The 22,977-nt window shown below is 35.9% G+C and overlaps 1 protein-coding gene across 9 annotated transcripts in view; it reads right to left on the bottom strand.

Moving 5' to 3' along the window:
• CEP57L1 (centrosomal protein 57 like 1) overlaps positions 1-22,977 on the bottom strand; it is a 69,076-nt gene that overhangs the window by 5,304 nt on the left and 40,795 nt on the right. For 6 of the 9 annotated variants that reach the window (XM_011222515.3, XM_034668959.1, XM_011222514.3 and 3 more), the window contains exons 2-8: positions 20,687-20,769; positions 19,318-19,483; positions 17,183-17,362; positions 15,918-16,039; positions 5,645-5,761; positions 2,649-2,726; positions 1,641-1,727 (exon numbers count right to left, since the gene is read on the bottom strand). In XM_011222515.3, the coding sequence (XP_011220817.1) occupies positions 1,641-1,727; positions 2,649-2,726; positions 5,645-5,761; positions 15,918-16,039; positions 17,183-17,362; positions 19,318-19,483; positions 20,687-20,689 (753 nt within the window). In that variant the 5' untranslated portion in view covers positions 20,690-20,769. The remainder of the gene's footprint in view (positions 1-1,640; positions 1,728-2,648; positions 2,727-5,644; positions 5,762-15,917; positions 16,040-17,182; positions 17,363-19,317; positions 19,484-20,686; positions 20,770-22,977) is intronic. The other 3 variants (XM_011222519.3, XM_011222518.3, XM_034668958.1) reach the window with 1 other exon arrangement.

Here is a 22,977-nt window from a genome sequence, read left to right as displayed (position 1 = left end):
TGGTAGCATTTGTTTTGATATTCTAAGATCACAGTGATCTGCTGCTTTAACTATTTCATTACATCAAAAACTAAGGATATACTGTATGGTGATTAACATAACAAAATAAAAATTATTATAAGAAAAAAAAATTTTTTTTAATTCTTTTATCCATTTGTTCACTGCTATGTGACCCCCTAGCGCCAGAGATTGCACAGATCTATAAAACAGACAGAGATAAGTACAACAGAGTATCCTGGAAATGGACTCAGAAGTATGTCATGTGATGCTATTGTAAGGTCAGAATAACTTGCATAATAACTGGAATAAAATTTAAATTACTGTTCCTTTTTTGGTTTTCTTATCCAGCTGCTCCCTTATCAGACTTCATCTTTTTAAATTTTATTTTTTGTTTATTTTCCTCCATTCATTCACATGCTCATCTGTTCTTCCAGCTTTGGACAATAACTGCTTTTAAAAACTGCAAGGTATTTTATAAAAGAACAGTTGCCCAAAATTCAGAATTTTTCTAAAAGATTTTATTTACTTATTTATTCATTTATTTTTAAGGGGGGGTGTGCAGAGGGAGAGGGAGAGAATGTGAAGCAGACTGCACCGAGCGCTGAACCCAATGCTCCATTCCACGACTCTAAAATCATGACCTGAGATGAAATCAAGAGTCCGACGCTCAACCAACTAAGACACCCAGGCACCCCCAAGATTCAGAATTTTTTTAAAAATGGAGCATGTGTATTATGTGACCAGTGTCTTCACTCTAACTTGGTTATTAGACTAAAGCCATCCCTCACTGCTCTAACATGCTGAAGAAATCATCTGAGGGGGAAGGAGATGGATGCTCAATTGTCACATCAAAGAAGCAACATTATTCAAGCATCCATTCTTTCTTAAGCCTTCCACTGAGAGAGATTTGAGTTACATGATATGCTTATGCTCACAACTGCTATGACTGGAGAATTGGTATTAGTTTATAGCATCAGCAGAACAGAAACTATGATGTATTTTATGCATGTTAATAAAGGAATGATATGTTCTTGTTCTATAGAGAACAGAAACTGGAAGTCAAATACCCTTTGCGTTCCAAAACAGGGTCTCAAATATTTTTTAATTTTCATTTAAGTTATTAGGAAACTCAGAGCTCATAGTTAATCTACCTTCCAATACACTGTTTATACTACTGTCCAATAGCACTGAACAAATGATGCAAGTTGTCAATGGATAAGTGATCACTAATAGCTCTGCTAATAACGTATTTATTTTTCTTGCAATAAAGTTGCACAAATCAAAAAAAAAAGAGTTTAGTACTAGGAAAATGTCTATCTTTCCAGAAAAATTGGAATGTTTATTGTTATTTCACAAATATACTGATTGTCATATGGTCCTTTTTGATTTGGTTGTCAAGTAAACTCAAAACTAGATTTTGTGCTCAACTGCTGATACTTTCTTTAACCCAGATTTTATGGAATTTTCTATCCTCAAACCTAAACCCATCAGCATTCAACTTGTTTTTATCCACACTTCATAGCATTATTGCATATCTTTTATTATAAATCTCTTCAAATTCTTTTTGGAAATGGATAGGTATAAATATTAAAAGAGTAAAGAAACAAGCATTAGCAAATAAGAATAAAGTATCTGCATACCTTCAAAGACTTCTTCTTCTCCTTGGAGCGTTTTGGATTTGATACTGAAGACATTAAAATTCTATTGATTTCAAGTCCAGTTTGAAGCTACAATATTAAAGAAAAAGCTTTATACAACCGATTTTTAACAGTCTTCTTCAAAAACATTATAATAAGAAATCAGGTCTCAGTTTATGAAGACAAAAATGCTTGGGGTGCCTGGGTGGCTCAGTTGGTTGAGCACCTGGCTTAGGTCATTATCTCAGGGTCAAGAGATCAAGCACTACATCAGGCTCTGTGCTCAGCGCTAAGCCTGCTTGATATTCTCTGTCTCTACCCCCTCCCCCCACTCATGCTCTCTCTCTCTCTCTCTCTCTCTAAAATAGGTAAACAAAATCTTTTTTTAAAAGTGCTTTTTGAGGAAGAAAAGAAAACCCCAGGGTGCCTGGGTGGCTCAGTCAGTTAAGCATTTGCCTTTGGCTCAGGTCATGATCATGGGATGGAGTCCCACATAGGGCTCCCTGCTCAGCAGGGAGTCTGCTTCGCCCTCTGCCCCTCTCCCCTCTTGTGCGCGGGCGCACGCGCGCGCGGTCTCTCTCTCTCTCTCCCACTCTCTCTGAAATAAATAAATAAAATCTTTAAAAAAAGAAAAGAATACCCCAAATACTATTTTTTTGTATGTGAAAGCTACTAAGTCTATTGGTAATTGCAATCATTTTCTGTTTGTAAGAGACTGCATTATTTAATACATATATATCAATCAAACTGAAAACAGTCTATATCAGGAATTATTTCATATACATATACGTCAGAATTTCAAAAGACTACAAGACTTCTTTCGGCAGTGCATCCAAGTATACAAATATACTGGGGGACTTACTGAGAATCTAATTATTATAGCAAAAAGAGACAAATTAACAAGCTAGGAAGCAGAAATTATAGTCTAAAATATAGCCTACAGATAATGAAAACAAAGTATAATAAAACATATGTGGTTTATTGTGATAAGCGATATAATGCTCTATTTACTTCAGATGCTTTGTCTTGAAATAGCTTACGCTGGTGTTCTTCTTCCTTCAGTTTTTCCTCTAAATGTTTAATCTTGTCCTGCAAAAGAACAAAAAAACTGGGATTATTATACAAAAACTAGAGCCAAATAGCCTTTGTTCTTTTTCCACAGAGAGTCTGTGAGTCTTGATTCTTAGTATCTGAGCAAATTAAAGCAGAAAGTAAGAAAAAGAAATGGCAAAAGATGCTATGATTTTTCTTGGCTTTCTTCCTATGCTTCCTTACCTGCCATTACATATAAGAAGAACAAACGGAAAGCAAAGAATGTACATGCAAAGATATTATAAACTTCTAGCAACAAAACTGTAATGATGAAATTTTGGGGGGTATTAAAGGTCTAGAAGGTCAAACAATCATAGTCTTGGGTCTCAATGTTTCATCCAAAATACAGACAAATCACAATAAATGTCTATTGTGTGCATATTATTAAGGGTGCAGCTGTTGGAGGAGGGAAGGGATAGGAAGACATATTAGAAATAAAAGATATGGACTACATCAAAATAAAAAGCTTCTGCACAGTGAAGGAAACTATCAACAAAACTAAAAGGCAACCTACAGAATGGGAGAAAATATTTCCAAATGACATATCTGATAAAGGGTTAGTTTCCAAAATAATATAAAGAACTTAGAAAACTCAACACTCCCAAAGCAAATAATCCAATTAAAAAGTGGGCAGAAGACATGAGTAGACATTTTTCCAAAGAAGACATCCAGATGGCTAACAGACACACGAAAAGATGCTCAACGTCACTGATCAACAGGAATATACAAATCCAAACTATAATGAGATATCACCTCATACCTGTCAAAGTGGCTAAAATCAACAACATAAGAAACAACAGGTGTTGGCGAGAATGGGGATGGCGAGACAGGGGAACCCTTCTGCACTGTTGGTGGGAATGCAAACTGGTGCAGCCACTGTGAAAATCAGTATAGAAGTTTCTCAAAAGGTATAAAATAGAAGTGCCCTACAAATCCAGCAATCACACTACTAGGTATTTACCCAAAGGAAACAAAAATACTAATTCAAAGGGATACATGCACCCTGATGTTTATGGCAGCATTATCTACAATAGCGAAACTATGGAAATAGCTCGTGTCCATTGATAAATGGATAAAGAAGATGTGTGTGTGTGTGTGTGTGTGTGTGTGTGTGTATTTATACAATGGACCATTACTCGGCCATAAAAAAGAGTGAAATCTTGCCATTTGCAATGACATGGATGGAATAAGAAAGTTTTAAATACCAAAGGACAAATACAGTAGAGGGTAACGTGAGAAAAGGTGGCAACGATTTTTTCAAGATAGTAAAGTATGGACTCTGAGAAACAAATTGAGGGCTTTAGAGGGGACAGGGGTTGGGGGAATGCGATAGGCTGGTGATGGGTAGTAAGGAGGGCACGTATTGCATGGTGCACTGGGTGTTATATGCATAATGAATCATGGAACTTTACATCAAAAACCAGGGATGTATTGTATGGTGACTAACATAATAAAAAAATATTATTATAAAAAAAAAGATAGAAAAGTAGATGAGTGACTTCCAACCTTACTTTGCAAGGCGGAAAGCTGAAATTTCACTAGAAAGCATAATGCTAAGCAAAATAAGTCAGTCAGAGCAACACAAATACCATATTATTTCACTCATATGTGGAATTTAAGAGACAAACAAGCAAAGGGGAAAAAAAGAGAGAGAGAGACAAATCAAGAAACAGACTCTTTAAGGAACAAACTGATGGTGACCAGAAGGGAGGTGGGTAAGGGGATGAGTTAATTAGGTGGTGGGGATTAAGGAGTGCATTTGTTATGATGAACGCCAGGTGATGCATGGAACCATTGAATCACTATATTATACACGTGAAACTAATATTACACTATATGTTAACTGGAATTTATTTATTTTTAAGATTTATTTATTTATTTGAGAGAGAGAGTCAGAGCAGGGTGAGGGGTCGAGAGAGAGAGAGAGAGAGAGAGAATTCCAACCAGACTCCCCACTGAGCCCTGAGCCCAGTACAGGGCTCAATCACAGGACCCTGAGGATCATGACCTGAGCTGAAACCAAGAGTTGGACGCTCAATCGACTGAGCCACCCAGGTGCCCCTGTAACTGGAATTTAAATAAAAACTTAAAAAAAAAAAAGAAAAGAAAAACAACTGTGTAACAATATATGGTGATGGATATTAACTAGACTTACTGTGGTGATCATTTTGTAAAATATAAAAATACCAAAAAATACAAATATCAAATCATTATATTGTACACCTGAAACTAATATAATGTTCTATGTCAATTTTACCTCAATTTTAAAAAAAGATGGAAAAAAAAGAAAGATATGTTCCTTGTTACTTAAGAGCTCATATTGTACTTAAGGAAACAATAGTAACATACATGAAAACAAACAACAAAACAATGAGCATAATTAGACTCAGACCATCTATACACTTATACATATAAGTATTTTATCTTATATCTATGGTATGGTTCAGAATTTGAGGACAGTATCATTTCAAAGGGCGAGCACCCTGAGTGTTGGAGAACTCAAGGAAGAATTCATAGAGGAAGCAGGACCTGGAGAAAGTCCTAGGAAATGGATAACATTTGGGTGGAAAAAGGAGGGCATTTCAGGAGGGATCGAGGATAGACTTAATTGCAAGTGGTGAAACACAATCTTTTCAATATCCTTTAGGCAAATTATCTGACAAATGAAAATGTTCTGCCATTTCAAAAGAAGCCAAATTTACAATTTTACATCAAAAGGCAAGCTCATTCGTGCCATGACAGAATACATTAACTTTTTATCTCCATAAGCAGAAATTCATATCTGGATTACTAAGAGCTGTTAAAGAAGTTTTATAAATCAGATTTACTGTATATTCACATATAGGCCCAATAATGCTTAACACTAAAGATTTATTCCTGGCATCATCACTTCAAAGAAATAAGTGGAAGCTTACCTCAGCAGTTTTCTGAGTGGTTGTAAGTTTAAAACATTCTTTTTCTAAGACATCAAGCTTTTCAAGTTTTGCTTGCAGCTTCCTATGATCTTGTTCTTTTTCCCTTTGAAGCTGGGCCTGGAAAGGATAAAAGCAAAACCTGAATTTGGCAAGTGATGCCAATGGCTCAAAAATAATACAATTTCTGAGAATTAAAGCACAATACATCTGTCATAAGAGACATGTATATACATAAACATACTTCAGGTGCTTATGAGTAAAAAACAAGAAAATCAAATACTTTTAAAGAACAAACATATAAAAAAAGATTAGCTATATTAGCATCAATGGAACAAACTCTTCTATGCATTTTTATATAACATTTCTTCTTTTTTTTAAGATTTTATTTATTTATTGGACAGAGAGAGACACAGCGAGAGAGGGAACACCAGCATGGGGAGTGGGAGAGGGAGAAGCAGGCTTCCCACAGAGCAGGGAGCCTGATACAGGGCTCGATCCCAGGACCCTGGGATCCTGACCTGAGCCGAAGGCAGACACTTAACGACTGAGCCACCCAGGCACCCCTATATAACATTTCTACTAAGGAAGACATCATCAGTGAAACCTATATTAAATAAACTGTTACTTGTAAGGTGACCAAACCTACACATTGTCTTATCCTCTAATTATAACACAGAAAAGCAGCTATCAGGGGAATAAAGCATACAGAGAAACTGGAGAAAAGGAAAGTTATACATATATTTTCACAACTATACATGGTTTTGTAATGGTATTTATTACCACACTAATGCAATGTGTTAATAATAGGGACAACTGTGAGGGGGCAGGAGGTATATGAGAACTCTCTGTACTATCTGCTCAATTTTCTATAAACTTAGTACTACTCTAAAGAATAAAGTCTATAAAAAGACAAAAAACTGAAACAATCAATAAACAGTCTTGGTGACCTGTGGTCTAACATTCAAGTGGCGTTACAGAAGGAGAAAAGAGGGAGGTCAGACAAAAATAATTATTTGAAGGATAATGGCTAAAAATATTCCAAATTTGATGAAAAATATTAACTGATAGATTCAAGAATAATAATAATAAATTTAAAAAACCCATGCAGAATAAATACAAAAAACCCCACATTTGGGCACATCATTATCAAATTGTTGAAAACCAGTGATAAAAGGAAAACCTTAAAAGCAGCCTGAGAAATGATGATACATTATGCACAGAAGAATGAAGATAAGAATTCTCATTAGAAACTATGAAATCCAGAAGACAACTTTGACCACATCTTTAATGTGCTGAGAGAAGAAAGCTGTCAACTATAATTTTTATATGCAGTGAAAATATCCTTCACCAATAATGGTGAAATAAGGACTTTTCCAGAAAAATACATACTAAGAGAATTCCCAGTATACTTGTAAAGGAAGTACTTTGGCCTGAAGGAAATGACACCAGACATAAAATCAAATAAACGCAAAGAAATAAAAAACATTGGAAATGGTAAAAATGTGAATAGATATATATTTCATCTTATTTAAAGTGTTCTTTAAAGGATAATTAACCTTTAAAGCAGAAATAATTACAATGTCTTGTGGGTTTTAATCAATGTAGTGTTAAATGCAGGGAAGCTGTAGCACAAAGGGGGACAAGTAGAAGCAGACTATAGTGAGGACAGTATGTTACATTGAAATGTTTTAATACTAATTCATGGGAGAGTGTGGTAAGTTAAGAATACATATTTTAATCTTACATCAGCTACTAAAAAGAAGGAGGAGTAGGAGGACAGAAGTACCAAAGGAAGAGGCAAAGTCAATAAAACTTAAAAAGAAACCACTAGAGAAGTTAGAAAATATTTTTAGCTGAATGATAATGAAAATACAAAATATCAAAATCTGTGGGATGCAGGTAAAGCAGTTTAGAGGGAACTTGATAGCTTTCATCATAAAATGCAACATTTAAAAGAAAGAATAGACAGGACAGGAATGGCCCGATGGGAGAGACACACAAAGGGCAGTCACAACATTGCGGATGGATACGTACAGGATAGTTCAATGACGTGGAGCATCAGATGGAGGGAACCACCAGGAGTCTGCAGGAAAGAAGGAAGAAAAGTCTACAAGAAAAGTAAGGGACAGCAAGGGTCAAACTGGAAATGCCAGTTACAATAACCTCTCAGTGCCAGGTTACAGGAATCCCAGAAAGATCCTGAAAAAACAGAACTACTGGGGGAAGAAAAAGCTGAGCAGCCCCAGCTCGGCAGCCCGAGGGCTAAGCCAGAGGGAAAGGAGGCACCAGAGGGGTCTCCTGGGGCAGCCTGGGGCAGGCAGGGCAGCCTTTCTGGGGGAGGGCATGGCCAGGTGCAGGGCTGCAGTCCGGTGGGGTCATTTCCATACCAGCCCGCCCACCCCACTGCAGGCTCTTTTCCTCCACCTGGAGGCCCCAGCCCAGTAGACCTCTGTCCCCTGGGGCCAGGTCAGCTCCGGGCCCAGGGCATCTCCAGCTCAGGGAGCCACCCAGCTGAGAGACCGGGGTGCAGGCTCTGATCCGCAATGCCTGGTGTCCTTATAAGAAGAGGAGAAAAGGACAAGATGTGGACAGAGGAGGACCATGTGGGGACACGGGGAGAAGTTGGCTACCAAGGAGTGGGGCCTCAGCAGAGGCCAGCCTGCCCACACGTGGGTGCCAACCCCCCGCCTCGCCTCCAGGACCGGGAGAGAACAAGCTGCCAGGTCTGTGGTTTGTCACCAAAGCCGGAGCTGACTACCACAGTCCTTTCTGAGACCACTTGGCTGCTGCAAAGAGCCACCAGAATGTCCACACTTCTCATACCCATCCCACTCCGGAATACTTATTCAAGGAAATAAACTTCTGAAAAGGACATATATACTCCCACTCCTAAGTGGGAGCCAAGACATGGTGACAACCTACACACCACCCACGCGTGAAGGGGGAAAGATGTAGTCTGTAACACGAGGGTCAGCCACGAGAAAGGCCAGCTTGCCATTTGTGACAACAGGGATGGGCTTTGGGCATGTTATGCTAAGTGAGAGAAAGGCAAGTACTGCGTGATCTCACACGCGGAACCTAAAAAATCGGACTCGGTAGCACGGTGGTTACCAAGGCTGGGGAGTTCTGGGGGAAAGACGGGTGGCATTTAAGGTTCCAAACTTGCAGTGAGTAATAAATACACCACAGAGATCCGACGTCGAGTATAATGAGTACAGACAACTGTGTTGTACCACAACCATCAAACCTGCTCACATCCTGAGACTTAGTTCTCCCAGCCACCGAAGAGAAAGGGTAACTAAGCCATGTAACAGAGACGCTAACAATCCCTACACCGACAATCCTAGTACCACATGTAGAAATAAGTCATCAAATTAACCCTTATACACCTTGAATTTACACAATGTTCTATGTCAAATACATGCCATAAAAAATGACCTACACACACAAAAAATAAATAAATGAAAGAAGGAAAGAAAAAAGTTTTAAAATCAATAATCTAAACTTCCAACATAAAAACTAGGGGGAGAAATGCAAATTAAACCTTATATAAGTAGAATGAAAGAAATAATAAAGTAGAAATCAATTAAGTAGGAAATAACAAAAAAATTTAAAAATGAAAAAGGCTGCTTTTTTGAAAAAATCAATAAAATTGATAAAAGTGCTAGGTAGACAAATGATTTTAAAAAGAGGAAAATTATAAATTAGCAATATCAGAAACGAATGGGGGACATCTCTAAAGACAAAAAAAGAAACAAAATCCAAGTAGCCTATACCTATTAAAAAAAATTTAATTCATAATCTAAAAACAATCCATAAAGAAAACTACAGCCCCAGATAGCTTCTATCAAATTTGAATTCTATCACACACTTAAGGAAGAAATAATGCTAAATCTTACACAAGGTCTTTCAGAAAACAGAAGAAAGAATCTTCCCAACTAATTTTATGAAAAACAAATAAACAAATCAAGGCATATCTATATAATAACATTCTACACAGCTATAAAAAGTAAAAAACTATTGATACATAAAACAACTTGGATTAATCTAAAAAACTTTATGCTAAACAAGAGAGTACATTTTCTATGATCCAATTTATAAAATTCTAGGACAGGCAAAAACTCTAAGGTAAAATAAATCAGAATAGTAGTTGCTTTGTCAGGAAGTGGGGAGAGAGCAGAAAATATCTTGACAGAGATATGAGAGAATTTCTGTTATTTGGTAGGGCTATGGATTGTATGAGTATATTTATTTATCAATAATCACTGAACGTTCTACTTAAGATCTCTGCATTTCACCATATGTAAAATATACCTCAATAAAAAACATTTAAAAAACTGTTAAGTCACTGATCTACAATATTTAGCTAGGATAGGAATTTCTAGGTTAGTTCCTATAAGTTATATTTTATCGTATGAACTTTATAAAGTGGTTGCTCTTCTGGCTGTTGTACCCTCATTTATAAAACTCAGAATTACCAGGTTTATATATTTTTTCCAATCTGGTGGATGTGAAGTAGTACCTTGTTGTGCTGTTAATTTGCATTTTCTTAGTTACTAATGAGAATGATAATTCTTCTATAAATGTACGACTATTTGTGATTTCTTTTTTCCTGCAAAATGCCTCTTCACAACTGGGCCCATTTTTCTACTGTTTTGTTACTTTTTATAACTTAAGAAATTGTTCTCTAGGCCAAGGTCATCAAGACATTGTTCTGCGTTTGCTTTTAAAAATTACAAAGTTTTGTCTTTTACATGTAAATCTTTAACCCACCTAAAATTGATTTTTGTGTACAATGTAAGGTTGGGATCCAATTTCATTTTTTTTTTCCTCACACAACCAGCCAAGTTTCCTAAAACCATTTATTGAAGTCTATCTTTTCCCCACTGATCTGCAATGGCTTCCTGTTGTATATTATTTCCATGTTGAGTGACTTTGTTTCTGAGTATATTCTATTCCTTTATTCTGCTTGTCTAACCATACAAATATATTAATTTTGATGGAGTTTCAATTTGTTTCAATATGTAGTAGATCAGGACCTATTCTTCAGAATAGTTTTGCTATTCTTGGACCTTTGCTTTTCCGCATAAATTCTGGAGTCAACTTTATAGTTCCTGGAAAAACCTATTAAATACCTGACCCATTAAAATCCAGTATTGACCAGTAGTGTTAACGATTTCCAAAACAATGCAAAAATCTTACAACCCTTAGCATTTTTTTCAGTTTTTTCTTTATTTTTAAGTAATCTCTACACCCAACATCAGGCTTGAACTCACAACCAAGAGTTGCATGCTCTTCCAATTCAGCCAGCCAGGTGCCCCAAAACCTTCCAACACTTTAAACTACATTCAACCCTTCCTAATTTATAAGCTATTGTTCTCATTAATTTTAATCCTTTATATATCTTTTAACCACATAAAACATTATTATTGTTTTATACAATATTCATATAGATTTACTCATCTTCATTGCTCTCATTTCTTTCCTGCATCTCTGACCTTCCCTCTAAGATACTTTTCCTTTTGTCTGAATAATATCCTTTAGTGTTTCCTTTAGAATGGATCTCCTGGTAACAAATGATCTCAGTTTTTGTTAGTCTTTAAATGTCTTTATTTCATGTTTCTTTCTTTCTTTCTTTCTTTCTTTTGAGAGAGAGAGAGAGTGTGCACGTGTGTGCACGAAAGAACAGGAAGGGGGGACAGAGGGAGAGGGAGCAGCAGACTCCCCGCAGATCAGGGAGTTGTGGGGCTTGATCCCAGGACCCTGGGATCATGATGTGAGCTGAAGGCAGATGCTTAACTGACTGAGTCACCCAGGCGCCCCCTCATCTTTATTTCTAAAGGATATCTTCCCCAGGTTTAGGATTTTTAGATTGGTAGGGATTTTCTTTTAATACTTGACTATATCAATCCATTGTCTTCTGAAGTCAGTACTTTCGCTGAGAAGTCAGCTGTCACTTTAATTGTTGTCCCTTTGAATGTAATCTTTTCTCCCCCACAAGCTTTTAAGATTTTATGCTTGTTTTATTATTATGAGGTGTCTAGATATATATTTCTTTTTATCTATTCTGACTTAGTTTTATAGGTTTTATGGAATTAGTTTTCTTGAATATGTGGTATGATTTTTTTTCACCCATTTTGGAAAATTCTTAGTCACTATCTCTTCAAATATTGCTTCTTTCCCACTTTCTTTCCTTTCCTAGTGGAACTCCAATTACACTTAGGTTTGACCTTCTCACTCTAACTTACATCTCTTGCTCTCTCTTTTTTTTTTTTTAAAGATTTTATTTATTTATTTGACAGAGATAGAGACAGCCAGTGAGAGAGGGAACACAAGCAGGGAGAGAAGGAGAGGAAGAAGCAGGCTTCCAGCGGAGGAGCCTGATGTGGGGCTCGATCCCACAACACTGGGATCATGCCCTGAGCCGAAGGCAGACGCTTAACTGCTGTGCCACCCAGTCGCCCCTCTTGCTCTCTTTTCTGAATGTACTTTCATTTTGCCTCTTTGCTGATCAGGATGATTTTGCCTTCCAGTTTACTAATTATCTCTTCCAATCTACTGTTGGATCCATCCATTCAGTTCTAAATTTCAGATACTATATTTTTCAGTTCCATAATTTTTATTTGGTTCTTTCTCAAATCTGCTCTGCCATGTTACGGTTTCCAATGCTTTCCTGAAAATGTCAATCCTATCTTTTATCTCCTTGATTATAACAAGCATAATTATTTTATTTTATTTTTAAAGATTTTATTTATTTGAGAGAGAGAGCGAACGAATGAGTGGGGGGTTGGGGGGAAAGAGGAGAGAAACTCAAGCAGATTCCATGCTGAGCGCAGAGCCCCATGCGGTGACTGATCTCACAACCCTGAGATCATGACCTGAGCTGAAGCAAAGAGTCGGACACTTAACCAACTGAGCCACCTGGGTGTCCCAAGCATAATTATTTTAAAGTCTGTGACTTTTAGAGCCAGCACCCAGCTGGAGCTAACTTGTAAGAGTAATTATATAGTCTGTAATTATATAGTCTATATGCTGTTTCTTTTCATAGTGTCTTTTTTTTAAGTAAAATTTACTTAAATTCCAACTAACATACAGTGTAATATTATTTTCAGATGTACAACAGTGATTCAACAGTACCATGCATCACCTGGTGCTCAACACAACAAATGTACTCCTCAATCCTCAACATCTATTTAACCCATCCCCCCTCCCACCTCCCTTCTGGTAACCATCAGTTTGTTCTCTATAGTTAAGAGTCTGTTTCTTGATTTGTCTCTCTCTCTTTCTCTTTTTCCCCTTTGATCATTTGTCTCTTAAATTTTGCATATGAGTGAAATAATATGGTATTTGTGTTGCTCTGACTGACTTACTTTGCTTAGCATTATACTCTCTAGTTCCATCCATGTCATTGCAAATGGCAAGATTTCACTCTTTTTTATGGCCGAGTAATGGTCCATTGTATATATACACACATATATACATGAGTGGGCATGTGTGTGTGTGTGTGTATGCATACAACTTCTTTATCCATTCATCAGTCGATGGACACTTGAGCTATTTCCATAGTTCGGCTATTGTAGATAATGCTGCTATAAACATCAGGGTGCATGTATCCCTTTGAATTAGTATTTTTGTTTCCTTTGGGTAAATACCTAGTAGTGTGATTACTGGATTTGTAGGGCACTTCTATTTTATACCTTTTGAGAAACTTCTATACTGATTTTCACAGTGGCTGCACCAGTTTGCATTCCCACCAACAGTGCCAGAAGGGTTCCCCTGTCTCGCCATCCCCATTCTCGCCAACACCTGTTGTTTCTTATGTTGTTGATTTTAGCCACTTTGACAGGTATGAGGTGATATCTCATTGTAGTTTGGATTTGTATATTCCTGATGATCAGTGACGTTGAGCATCTTTTCGTGTGTCTGTTAGCCATCTGGATGTCTTCTTTGGAAAAATGTCTACTCATGTCTTCTGCCCACTTTTTAATTGGATTATTTGCTTTGGGAGTGTTGAGTTTTCAGTTCTTTATATTATTTTGGAAACTAACCCTTTATCAGATATGTCATTTGGAAATATTTTCTCCCATTCTGTAGGTTGCCTTTTAGTTTTGTTGATTGTTTCCTTTGCCATGAAGAAGCTTTTTGTTTTGATGAAGTCCCAACAGTTTATTTTAGCTTTTATCTCCCTTGCCTCAGGAGACATATCTAGAAAGAAGGTGCTACAACCAATGTCAAAGAAGTTACTGCCTGTGTTCTCCTCTAGGATTTTAATGGTTTCCTGTCTCACATTTAGATCTTTAATCCATTTTGAATTTATTTTTGTGCTTGGTGTAAGAAAGTTGTCTGGTTTCATTCTTTTGCATGTTGCTGTCCAGTCTTCTCAACACCATTTGTTGAAGAGACTGTCTTTTTTCACTGGATAGTCTTTCCAGCTTTGTTAAAGATTAATTGACCATATAGTTGTGGGTTCATTTCTGGGTTTTCTAAACTGTTTCATTGGTATGTGTCTATTTTTGTGCCAGTACCATACAGTTTTGATCACTATAGCTTTGAAATACAACTTGAAGTCCAGAATTGTGATGCCTCCAGCTTTGCTTTTCTTTTTCAATATTAGTTTGGCTATTCAGGTTTTTTGTGGTTCCATACACATTGTAGGATTGTTGGTTCTAGCTCTGTGAAAAATGCTGTTGGTATTTTGATAAGAGATTGCATTAAATGTGCAGATTGCTTTGGGAAGTATAGACGTTTTAACAATATTTGTTCTTTCAGTCCACGAACATGGAATGTTTTTCCATTTCTTTCTGTCATCTTCAATTTCTTTCATCAGTGTTCCAGCAAGGAAGAAGTAAAATTTTCACTATTTATAGATGACATGACACTCTATATAGAAAACCTGAAGGACTCTACCAAAAAACTGCTAGAACTGATAAATGAGTTCAGTGAAGTCACAGGATACAAAATCAATTTACAGAAATCTGTTGCATTTCTTTCTTTTTTAAAAATGTTTTTATTTAAATAGGCTACACACCCAATGTGGAGCCCCATGTAGGACTTGAACTCACAACTCTGAGATCAAGACCTGAGCTGAGATCAAGAGTTGGACGCTCAACCGACTGAGCAATCCAGGCACCTGTTACATTTCTGTACACCAATAATGAAGCAGTAGCAGAAAGAGGAATTAAGGAATCAATCTCATTTAACACTACACCAAAAACAATAAGATACCTAGGAATAAACAAAAAGGTGAAAGAACTGTACTCTGAAAACTATAAAACACTAATGAAAGCAATTTTCATAGTGGCTTAATTCCTTCTGTCTGGTTATGTATGATTGCAAGTTTTTCACTGTGTTAAAAAAATGTTTATAAAAATAATTTGAGGTCCCCAGGAACATTAGCTATCCAGGATCACTATAATCCAATTTCAGACACTAAGATTTTCTGGATTACTCTGACAGAGTTGTAATTTGGGTTGTTTTCTTTCTTGTTCACCTTTACAAAGCATTCAGAGCACGAGAGATTTATCAAGGTTCCTATTCTTGATAGGCCCTGGAATCTAACTTCAACTTCTTAAGCCCTTTCATAGCATTATTTAGCTTTGAAAGCATTATTTAGGGGCACCTGGGTGGCTCAGTCAGTTAAGCCTTCCACTCAGGTCATGATCTCAGGGTTCTGGGATCAAGCCCATCGGGCTCCCTGCTCAGTGAGGAGTCTGCTTCTCCCTCTCTCTCTGCCCCTCCCCCCTTCATGTGCCATCTCTCTCTCTCTGCTCTCTTTCAAATAAAAAAATAAAATCTTAAAAGAAAAGCATTATTTAGCCTCTCAGTGGACTCTTCTGGAATCAGAAATTCCCTAAGAAGGATGAGGCCTGAAATCAACCTTTCTGGAGGCCAAACTCTTTGGATTTAAGTACACACACAGATTTTGAATTGGTGATTTTCATGACTTCATTAACTCTCCAATGCCTTTATGTATTTTTCCCTTTTCTTCCTCCCTCCCTGTCTCCCTTATCTCCTTTCTTTTCTATCCTTTCTCCTTCCTTTCTTCCCTCCCTCCCTCCCTTCCTTCCTTCATCTTTAATATCCTGCCTGGTTTTTCTTGTTTTCTTCTACAGAAAGCTTGGTTCAAATGACCTACTCTGCTTCACTGTAAGTGGAAATCTCCTCAATATAGCTTCCTATCCTACTTAAGATTATGACACAATTTTCCCATGACATTAAATATTCTTCAAAAACATATTAAGTTATATTATATTCCTATAGAAAATGTGTTTACCTGTTGTTCTAGGATCATATTCTTCTCTCGTTCTACATTGAGAACCATTCTCTTTGTATATTCTAGTTGCTTCTCTAGAAGAGTACAACGAGACTGAGCTGAACTTAACTGTATAGTAATATCTGTGAAAAAGAAAAAGTAATAATGTCTGGTTTTCACATAGATCAGAGATTTGGTAATCACAAGAAATACATTATATAAATTCAATCAAGAACTAAACGCTCAAGGATTCTTTAGTTCTAAGTACTGACTCTGTAAGAGTTGTGGACATACATTTTGTGAATATCTCATTAACTACATAATACTAGTTTAACATTGTCTTCCCCTAAAAGACCCACAGGGCAAACTTCTGAAAGAGTAAAATGTCAGTGACTTGTGGAATGATAAAAATCCTGGCTGTTCCTGGGAAATGACATTATCTGGAAAAAGAGAGGACCAAAAGTCTCTTTCCTATCAATGTATTTTTCTTTCAGGAAACTCAGGTATATGCAATCTTCCATTCCCATTTTTTCTGTTCTTGACTACTGATAGCATAGTTATTTCTTAAGAAGTAAGCAACCTCTTTCTAATCCTTTAATTTTTTACTCTCCTCAGCTCTTTATTCCACTTTTGTCTAATTACCTCAGAAAAAATTTTCTCATTTCTTCACTCTATTTATAAGTTGAAACACGAACTTGAATCTTATTTATGAGGGTAATGTAGTACAAGGAAAAAGAAAGCCATACATCATGAAGTAAAACTTACATAAAGAACTAAATCTCTAAAACTGAAATCCAGATGTCTTTTTCAAAACTTCCACAGAAACCTGTACTTACCTGTCCACTTCCTCTAATTAATCTTTCAAGTTAATAAAATTTTTTATTCATTTTTATGGTCTCCGTATTGTTTAATTACTAGTGTTGCTTTAATATTTTCAAATTTTAAAAACCAGTGTTGACTGAATATATAAAGCATTTCAATTATATTATAGGAAAAACTAGATTTTGTTGGTATTCTGAAAATATTCTAATTTCTAAACACAATCTGTCTAAAAACTAAATTTGTCTTTTAATCTCAAGAATTTATGAACTGGGACAATATATAATAGAAGTAAGCTCAAAGTGCTATCTTTTTAATGAAAATATCAAACTGTCTGTGAACAAGGCCTTAAGGTTTGAATATATATAAGAACAAAGATATTTGAGTAAATCTTAGACTGGGCTTTTTATTTTCAAGTTGTAAATTTTGCTAACTCCTTGTTTCTGAGAACTATAGAATTTCCTTACCTTTTTTCTGCTTTATCAGTTCCTGGTGTGCCAGATTTCTCTCATTTGTTTCTTTCTCCAAGGCCTTTTTATACTGTGCTGCTTCTCTGGAAAGAACGTTTAGGTTATCCTCAGCTTGTGTTCTCTCCAACTCTAAACGATGAATCTTTTCCTGAAGAGTTTTTAAGGCTAAAATAAGAGCTGTTGAAAAAATATCTGCTTGTTACTTCAGTGAAAATTTTTGAACACTTACATAGTAGCAATAAAAGTGAACAGCATATTTTTGTTAGTGAGCCAGAAAAACATATAAGTAATATATATTCCTCAAAAAAATCACTAAAACGCTATAAAGAGGGACAAATTTTTTCTAACACATCTTCTAAAAACTATTAAAATTTATGATTGTATTTAGTAATTTTCTAGGTTTGAGATAGCTAATAATCAAAACTTAATTCAATAAAATAATTATCTTCAAATAATGTACAGTCTAGGAGGCATAAGAGTCTGTATGGATAAAGAAAATTAAGATGTAGTGTCATTAATTAACATGGAAATTTAGGTTTAATGTTAAAGGTTTTTCTCAGTTCCTGATATGTTCAATTTTAGTTAAATCACAAACATTTGTTTCTTTGTCTAAGATATAGTATAAATAATCAGAACATATGAGTTAGGATACAGTTTCTTCCACCAGAAAAAAAATTATGATCGAATGGTTTAACTCACATCAGGCTTGAAAGATTTTAAGTGGTACACATGTACTACTGTGATTTTTATACAGCTATATTAATATCATCATGATTCAGGTATGTTCAGAGTTACAAAATTTTCAAGTAACACTTTCTATTCAGTTATAACTTCAAACTATAAAATTGGAGTGGAATGGAACATAAGTAAATGTTATAGGTTAATTTTCATATGCCAGCATACCTTGTTTTATTGTGTGTCACTTTATCGCGTTTTATAGATAATGCATTTTTTACAAACTGAACAATGGTTTGTGGCAACCCTATGTAAATCTACCAGCACCATTTTCCCAACAGCATTTGCTCACTTCATGTTTCTGTGTCACATTTTGGTAATTCTTGCAGTGTTTCAAACTTTCTGTTATTATTATATTTGTTATGGCAATCTGTGATCAGTGATTATGACTCACTGAAAGCTCAGATGATGCTTAACATTTTTTAGCAATAAAGTATTTTTTAGTTAAGATATGTACCACATTGTTTTTTCAACACAATGCTATTGCACAATTAATGGACCACAGTATAGTCTGAATGAACTTTTATATGTACTGGGAAACCAAAAAATTCATTTGACTCACTTTATTGTGATATATTTGCTTTATTGTGGTGGTCTGGAACCGAACCCATAATATCTCCAAGGCATGTCTGTAGTTCATTTCCAATTAGAAAGATGTTTGCTAGAGATTGCCATTTGGTTATTATTATTTTTTTTTTACAAATGAGATAAAGAAATTATATTTATTGCTCTTTAATATGCAATACCTGGTTTGCTGATTTGGAATATTTCTTGTGGTTTTTTACTCCACAGAGCTAGTCTATTTATTAATGGTAACCATTATTATAGAATATTAAAAAAGCAAGGTGATAACCAGCATTTTAGAAGGTAATCTGTATGGCATAGGTATGCTTGAAGTCATAAAATGTTTTATTAATTCAATTCTGATATCCTCCTAAGTTTATATTTTAAAAGTTACAATACTTATATTTTGTAGTTACTCTAATGTACTAGCTTCCCAAGGAATTTTCAAGGGTAATTTTGGAAATAGGCAATTTCTGAATTTAATCCTTGAATAAGATACAACTTTACTTAATTCACTAGTATTCAAATCATCTAGTTTAGAAGGATTACAAATCTGACCTTTGATTCTTCAAAGAGTATTTTCCTATTTTCTTGTGATTTTTTAGGATAAAATTGTAATTATGTGTCTAGCTGGTTAATCTTCACCTTACAGCTGAAGAAGCCAAAATAAAAAATGTTAAATAACTTATCTATGTTTATAGAAACTTTAAGCAACAGAGTCAAAATTAATAGTTTTATTAAGAGAAACATATTATTTTCTACATAAAAATGTAAAGCTTTATATATTTCATATCATTCCCCTAATTTTAAATATGATTTTATATTAGAATTACCTTGGCTATTTGGACTATGAAGCATTTTAGGAGCAGTAACTTCTAAGTTTGCAGAGTGGTGAGTCTGAGATGATTCATAATTCTGGCTAAATGATGGAATAAACACTCTTTCTGGAGGTTTAAGATAGCTTCCAACCATACTATGCATTAATTCAGAATCCATTATCTGTAGATAATAAAGGAATAATATAGTATAGCATCATTCTTTTCTATTTAAATGACAAAAATTCAGGTAAAACTTAACATAAATACATAATCATATACTGTGGCGTTGTTTCTTTATGAAGTTAATTACCACAAATTCAATTATAATAAGTTCATCAATACAAAAAAGAAAAATGACTATTTACTGTAAAAATAGTATGGATAATTCTGCCTGATTTTCAGTGATCATATGCTCTGGAATGAGCATTAATTATATGGGTGGTGTGAATTTGCTGGTTTCTCAGTTGATCATAAGTTCATATACCTCTCATCATCTGAGCATCTCTCTACAAACAGTGTGACTCTAGGGTTCTTAGGGAAAGTACATATTCTAAAATACAACATAGCTTTGAAACACAAGCCACCCATATAATCCAATCCTCAAAGACTGATTGTTGAATTCTAATGTACTGGCTTCTTAAGGGATTTTCAAGTGTAATTTTGGATATATCAATCTCTGAATCTAATCACTGAATATGACACAACTCCATTTAATGTGCCAGTATTTTTTTTTTTAAAGTAGGCTCTACACCCAGTGTGGAGCCCAATGTGGGGCTTGAACTCAGACGGTGAAATCAAGACCTGAGTTGAGATCAAGAGTTGGACACTTAATCAACTGAGCCACCCAGGCACCCCAATGCACCAGCATTTTAATCATAATTTAGAATGGTTCTCTATCTGAAGAATCTACAATAGCTCTATCATTCTGGGGGGCTTTATTTAATTTTAATGTTTTATTTTTTAGGAGAGCCCTTTCAACCATTTTAGCAGGTAGTTTTTTTGTCTAATTTTCCCCAAATCATTTCTTTTCCTCTCTGTAATTTAAATACTTTAGAAAAGGGGCACCTGGATGGCTTAGTCGATTACGTGTCCGACTCTTGATTTTGGCTCAAGTCATGATCTCAGGATCCCGAGATAGAGCCCTGCATTGGGCTCTGTGCTCAGCAGGGAGTCTGCTTGAGATTCTTTCCCTCTCCTTCCCCTACTGACCCTCCCCAAGCTCACACACACACACACTCTCTCTCTCTCTAAAATAAATAAATAAATCTTTAATAAAATAAAGTTAAATAGCCTAGGAAGCTTTGCTAGAATATTTGATGCTCTTTGCTCTTGAGAAGCCATTATTTTTTGCTATTGTTATTAGTATCAGCTACCATTTACTAACCATGTCTCCATCCCTCCAGGTTGTTGCTGCTCAGATACTGTCTGTTCCCCATGGGAGACTGCATCTATCTAAGTTGCCGTTCCCTCAAAAAACAAGAGAGCAAAGTTAGTCACAGCTGGCTCACAATGAAGTAGAGCTAGGATCCCAAAGTACAGAAGTTCTGAACATGGTTATACATCTTCAGAGAGAGGTATGTGGCTGAAGCTATCCCAGGAACCTTGGAATTAAGATATCTTAGTTTTTGGCTCCTGGTAAGTTCCTCCAATAATAAAAAGAGTGAAATTTTGCCATTAATCACTATACCCTGAGGTCTTGGGAGGACTCGGCTTCCTCTTTGCCAAATATAATATTTATTTTACAAACTGGATTTTGTATCAGTGAAAAAACAAATTCAAATTTGAGGTTTTTAATGTAAATGGAATGACTACTTAGAAGATGCCAATAAGTTAAACTTGGACTAAAGTTTATTTAAATTAAATGTGTAAACACATCTTAAAGTGGGGATAAGCAGAATAACAACCCACTGGTAGGTGAAGAAAAAGGAAACAGTATAGAAATGAGAGAAGACATGCTATGCTGCTCAGTGGATGTCATTGTAATAGAGGTCCCAGCTTAACCCTTACAATCTAGTCCTGTGTTACAAACCCATACAAACCCAGTGCATAAACCCAGAAGTTTATATACATAAAGAACTGTGGCATTCCGGGAGAAAAAACTCACTCTGAAGGAAGATGAAAGAAGTATAGAAAGCTTGATCCAAAGTCAAAGCCTCACTTGATGGAGGAAGGGAGGAGTCATTTTGAGTAAAGCACAGTCATGGTCATTCTAATTCATCTCTGACCCAGTCCCATGGACTCACACGTGGGTCTTGGGAAGGGAGAGGACTGTAAGTAAAAACTGAGAAATATTTCACCAATATCTCTATAAAAGATTGGGGCATTAGCTGTCCTGCCTTGTGTGGAATGTTATATTCCAATGAAGAGGAAAGTTATTAGAGATCACTTAACACAGTTTTGACATTTTGAGGGCTCTGGTGCATTGTTAGTACTATTCAGCAAGAGAGAGAGAGAGAGCAGTTGGAAGGGACATATTCATGGGCATGTATGACAGAAATTTCTAGAGAAAAAATTTCTGAAAGTAGAGAGGTGCCTAAGCCCCAACCTCCAAGGATTCTGACATATCTGGTATGGATTCTAGCTGTAAGTCATTGAAAAGACCTCAGAAAATCCTGTGGAGCATTTCAGAGGATTTGCAAGTGGGGGCAAAAGGTTGTGAAATGTGGGCCTCATTTGCATCAATAGCCTAGTAAAGCTTAGGGAAACTCAAGTTATAACTAGAACTGTTACTGACAGCTTGTAAAGAACCAGGGAAATGATCCATTTTCTCTATCGTATATAGAATTAAGATATCTTTGTGGGCTGCAACTAAGGAACCACTGCATAAAGAAATATTCCTCCCCCCCCCAAAAAAAACTGTGCTAGACACAAATACTGTACTACAAAGCATTTTTACTTGTTCTTGAGGAAAGCAGTTATTCCAAAATGGTCCTTTTTAACAACCAGTGTCTATTCCTGCTAGTGGCTGACTGTGCCATCATCTCTGCATAAGACTATTAGGGAGACAGCATTAGGAGACAGAGATACTACAATGGGTTCTAGGAATGGGGTACTCTCTGCTTCCTATTCTGCTCTATTATTATTATTATTATTATTCTCATTTTGTAAATGAAGAAATAGAGGCAGAGAGGTTACTCAAGGCCATACAACTTGCAAGTGGTGGACCCAGGAATTAAACCTAGCCAGTTCAATTCCAAAGCCTGGGTTCTTAATCACTATTTAACAGCCCATAGTTTGGGGACATTTGCAGTTAGCCAGGTGTGAGATGATGCTGCATTTGGATTACGGTGGTGACAATGGAGATGAAGAGAGTATATAGAAGCAAGATGTATCTTGAAGATGTAAGTGATGAACTGGGTTAAGAGGAGAAGAAAAGGGAGGAATCTAGTTTTCTAGCTTAAATAACTGGGTAGATGATAGTGCCATTTATTAAAAAACAAAGACCATGGCTAATACTCATATAGTACTGATATGTGTCAAACACCAGTCTAAGTGTGAGACATCCAAGTTAAGATATGAAATAGGTAGTCTGATAGAAGAATCTAAAGCTTGGAGGAGAGGTCTAATATAGAAATATAAAGAATGGCATTGTCAGCATATGGATGGTACATAAAACCATAGAGAATAAAAGTCACCTAAAAGGAAAAGTATAAATAGAAAAGATTTCAGATAAGG

Source organism: Ailuropoda melanoleuca, chromosome 10 (assembly GCF_002007445.2).
Source record: "Ailuropoda melanoleuca isolate Jingjing chromosome 10, ASM200744v2, whole genome shotgun sequence".
Lineage (NCBI taxonomy): Eukaryota > Metazoa > Chordata > Mammalia > Carnivora > Ursidae > Ailuropoda > Ailuropoda melanoleuca.
This window is presented reverse-complemented; position numbering and strand designations above follow the sequence as displayed.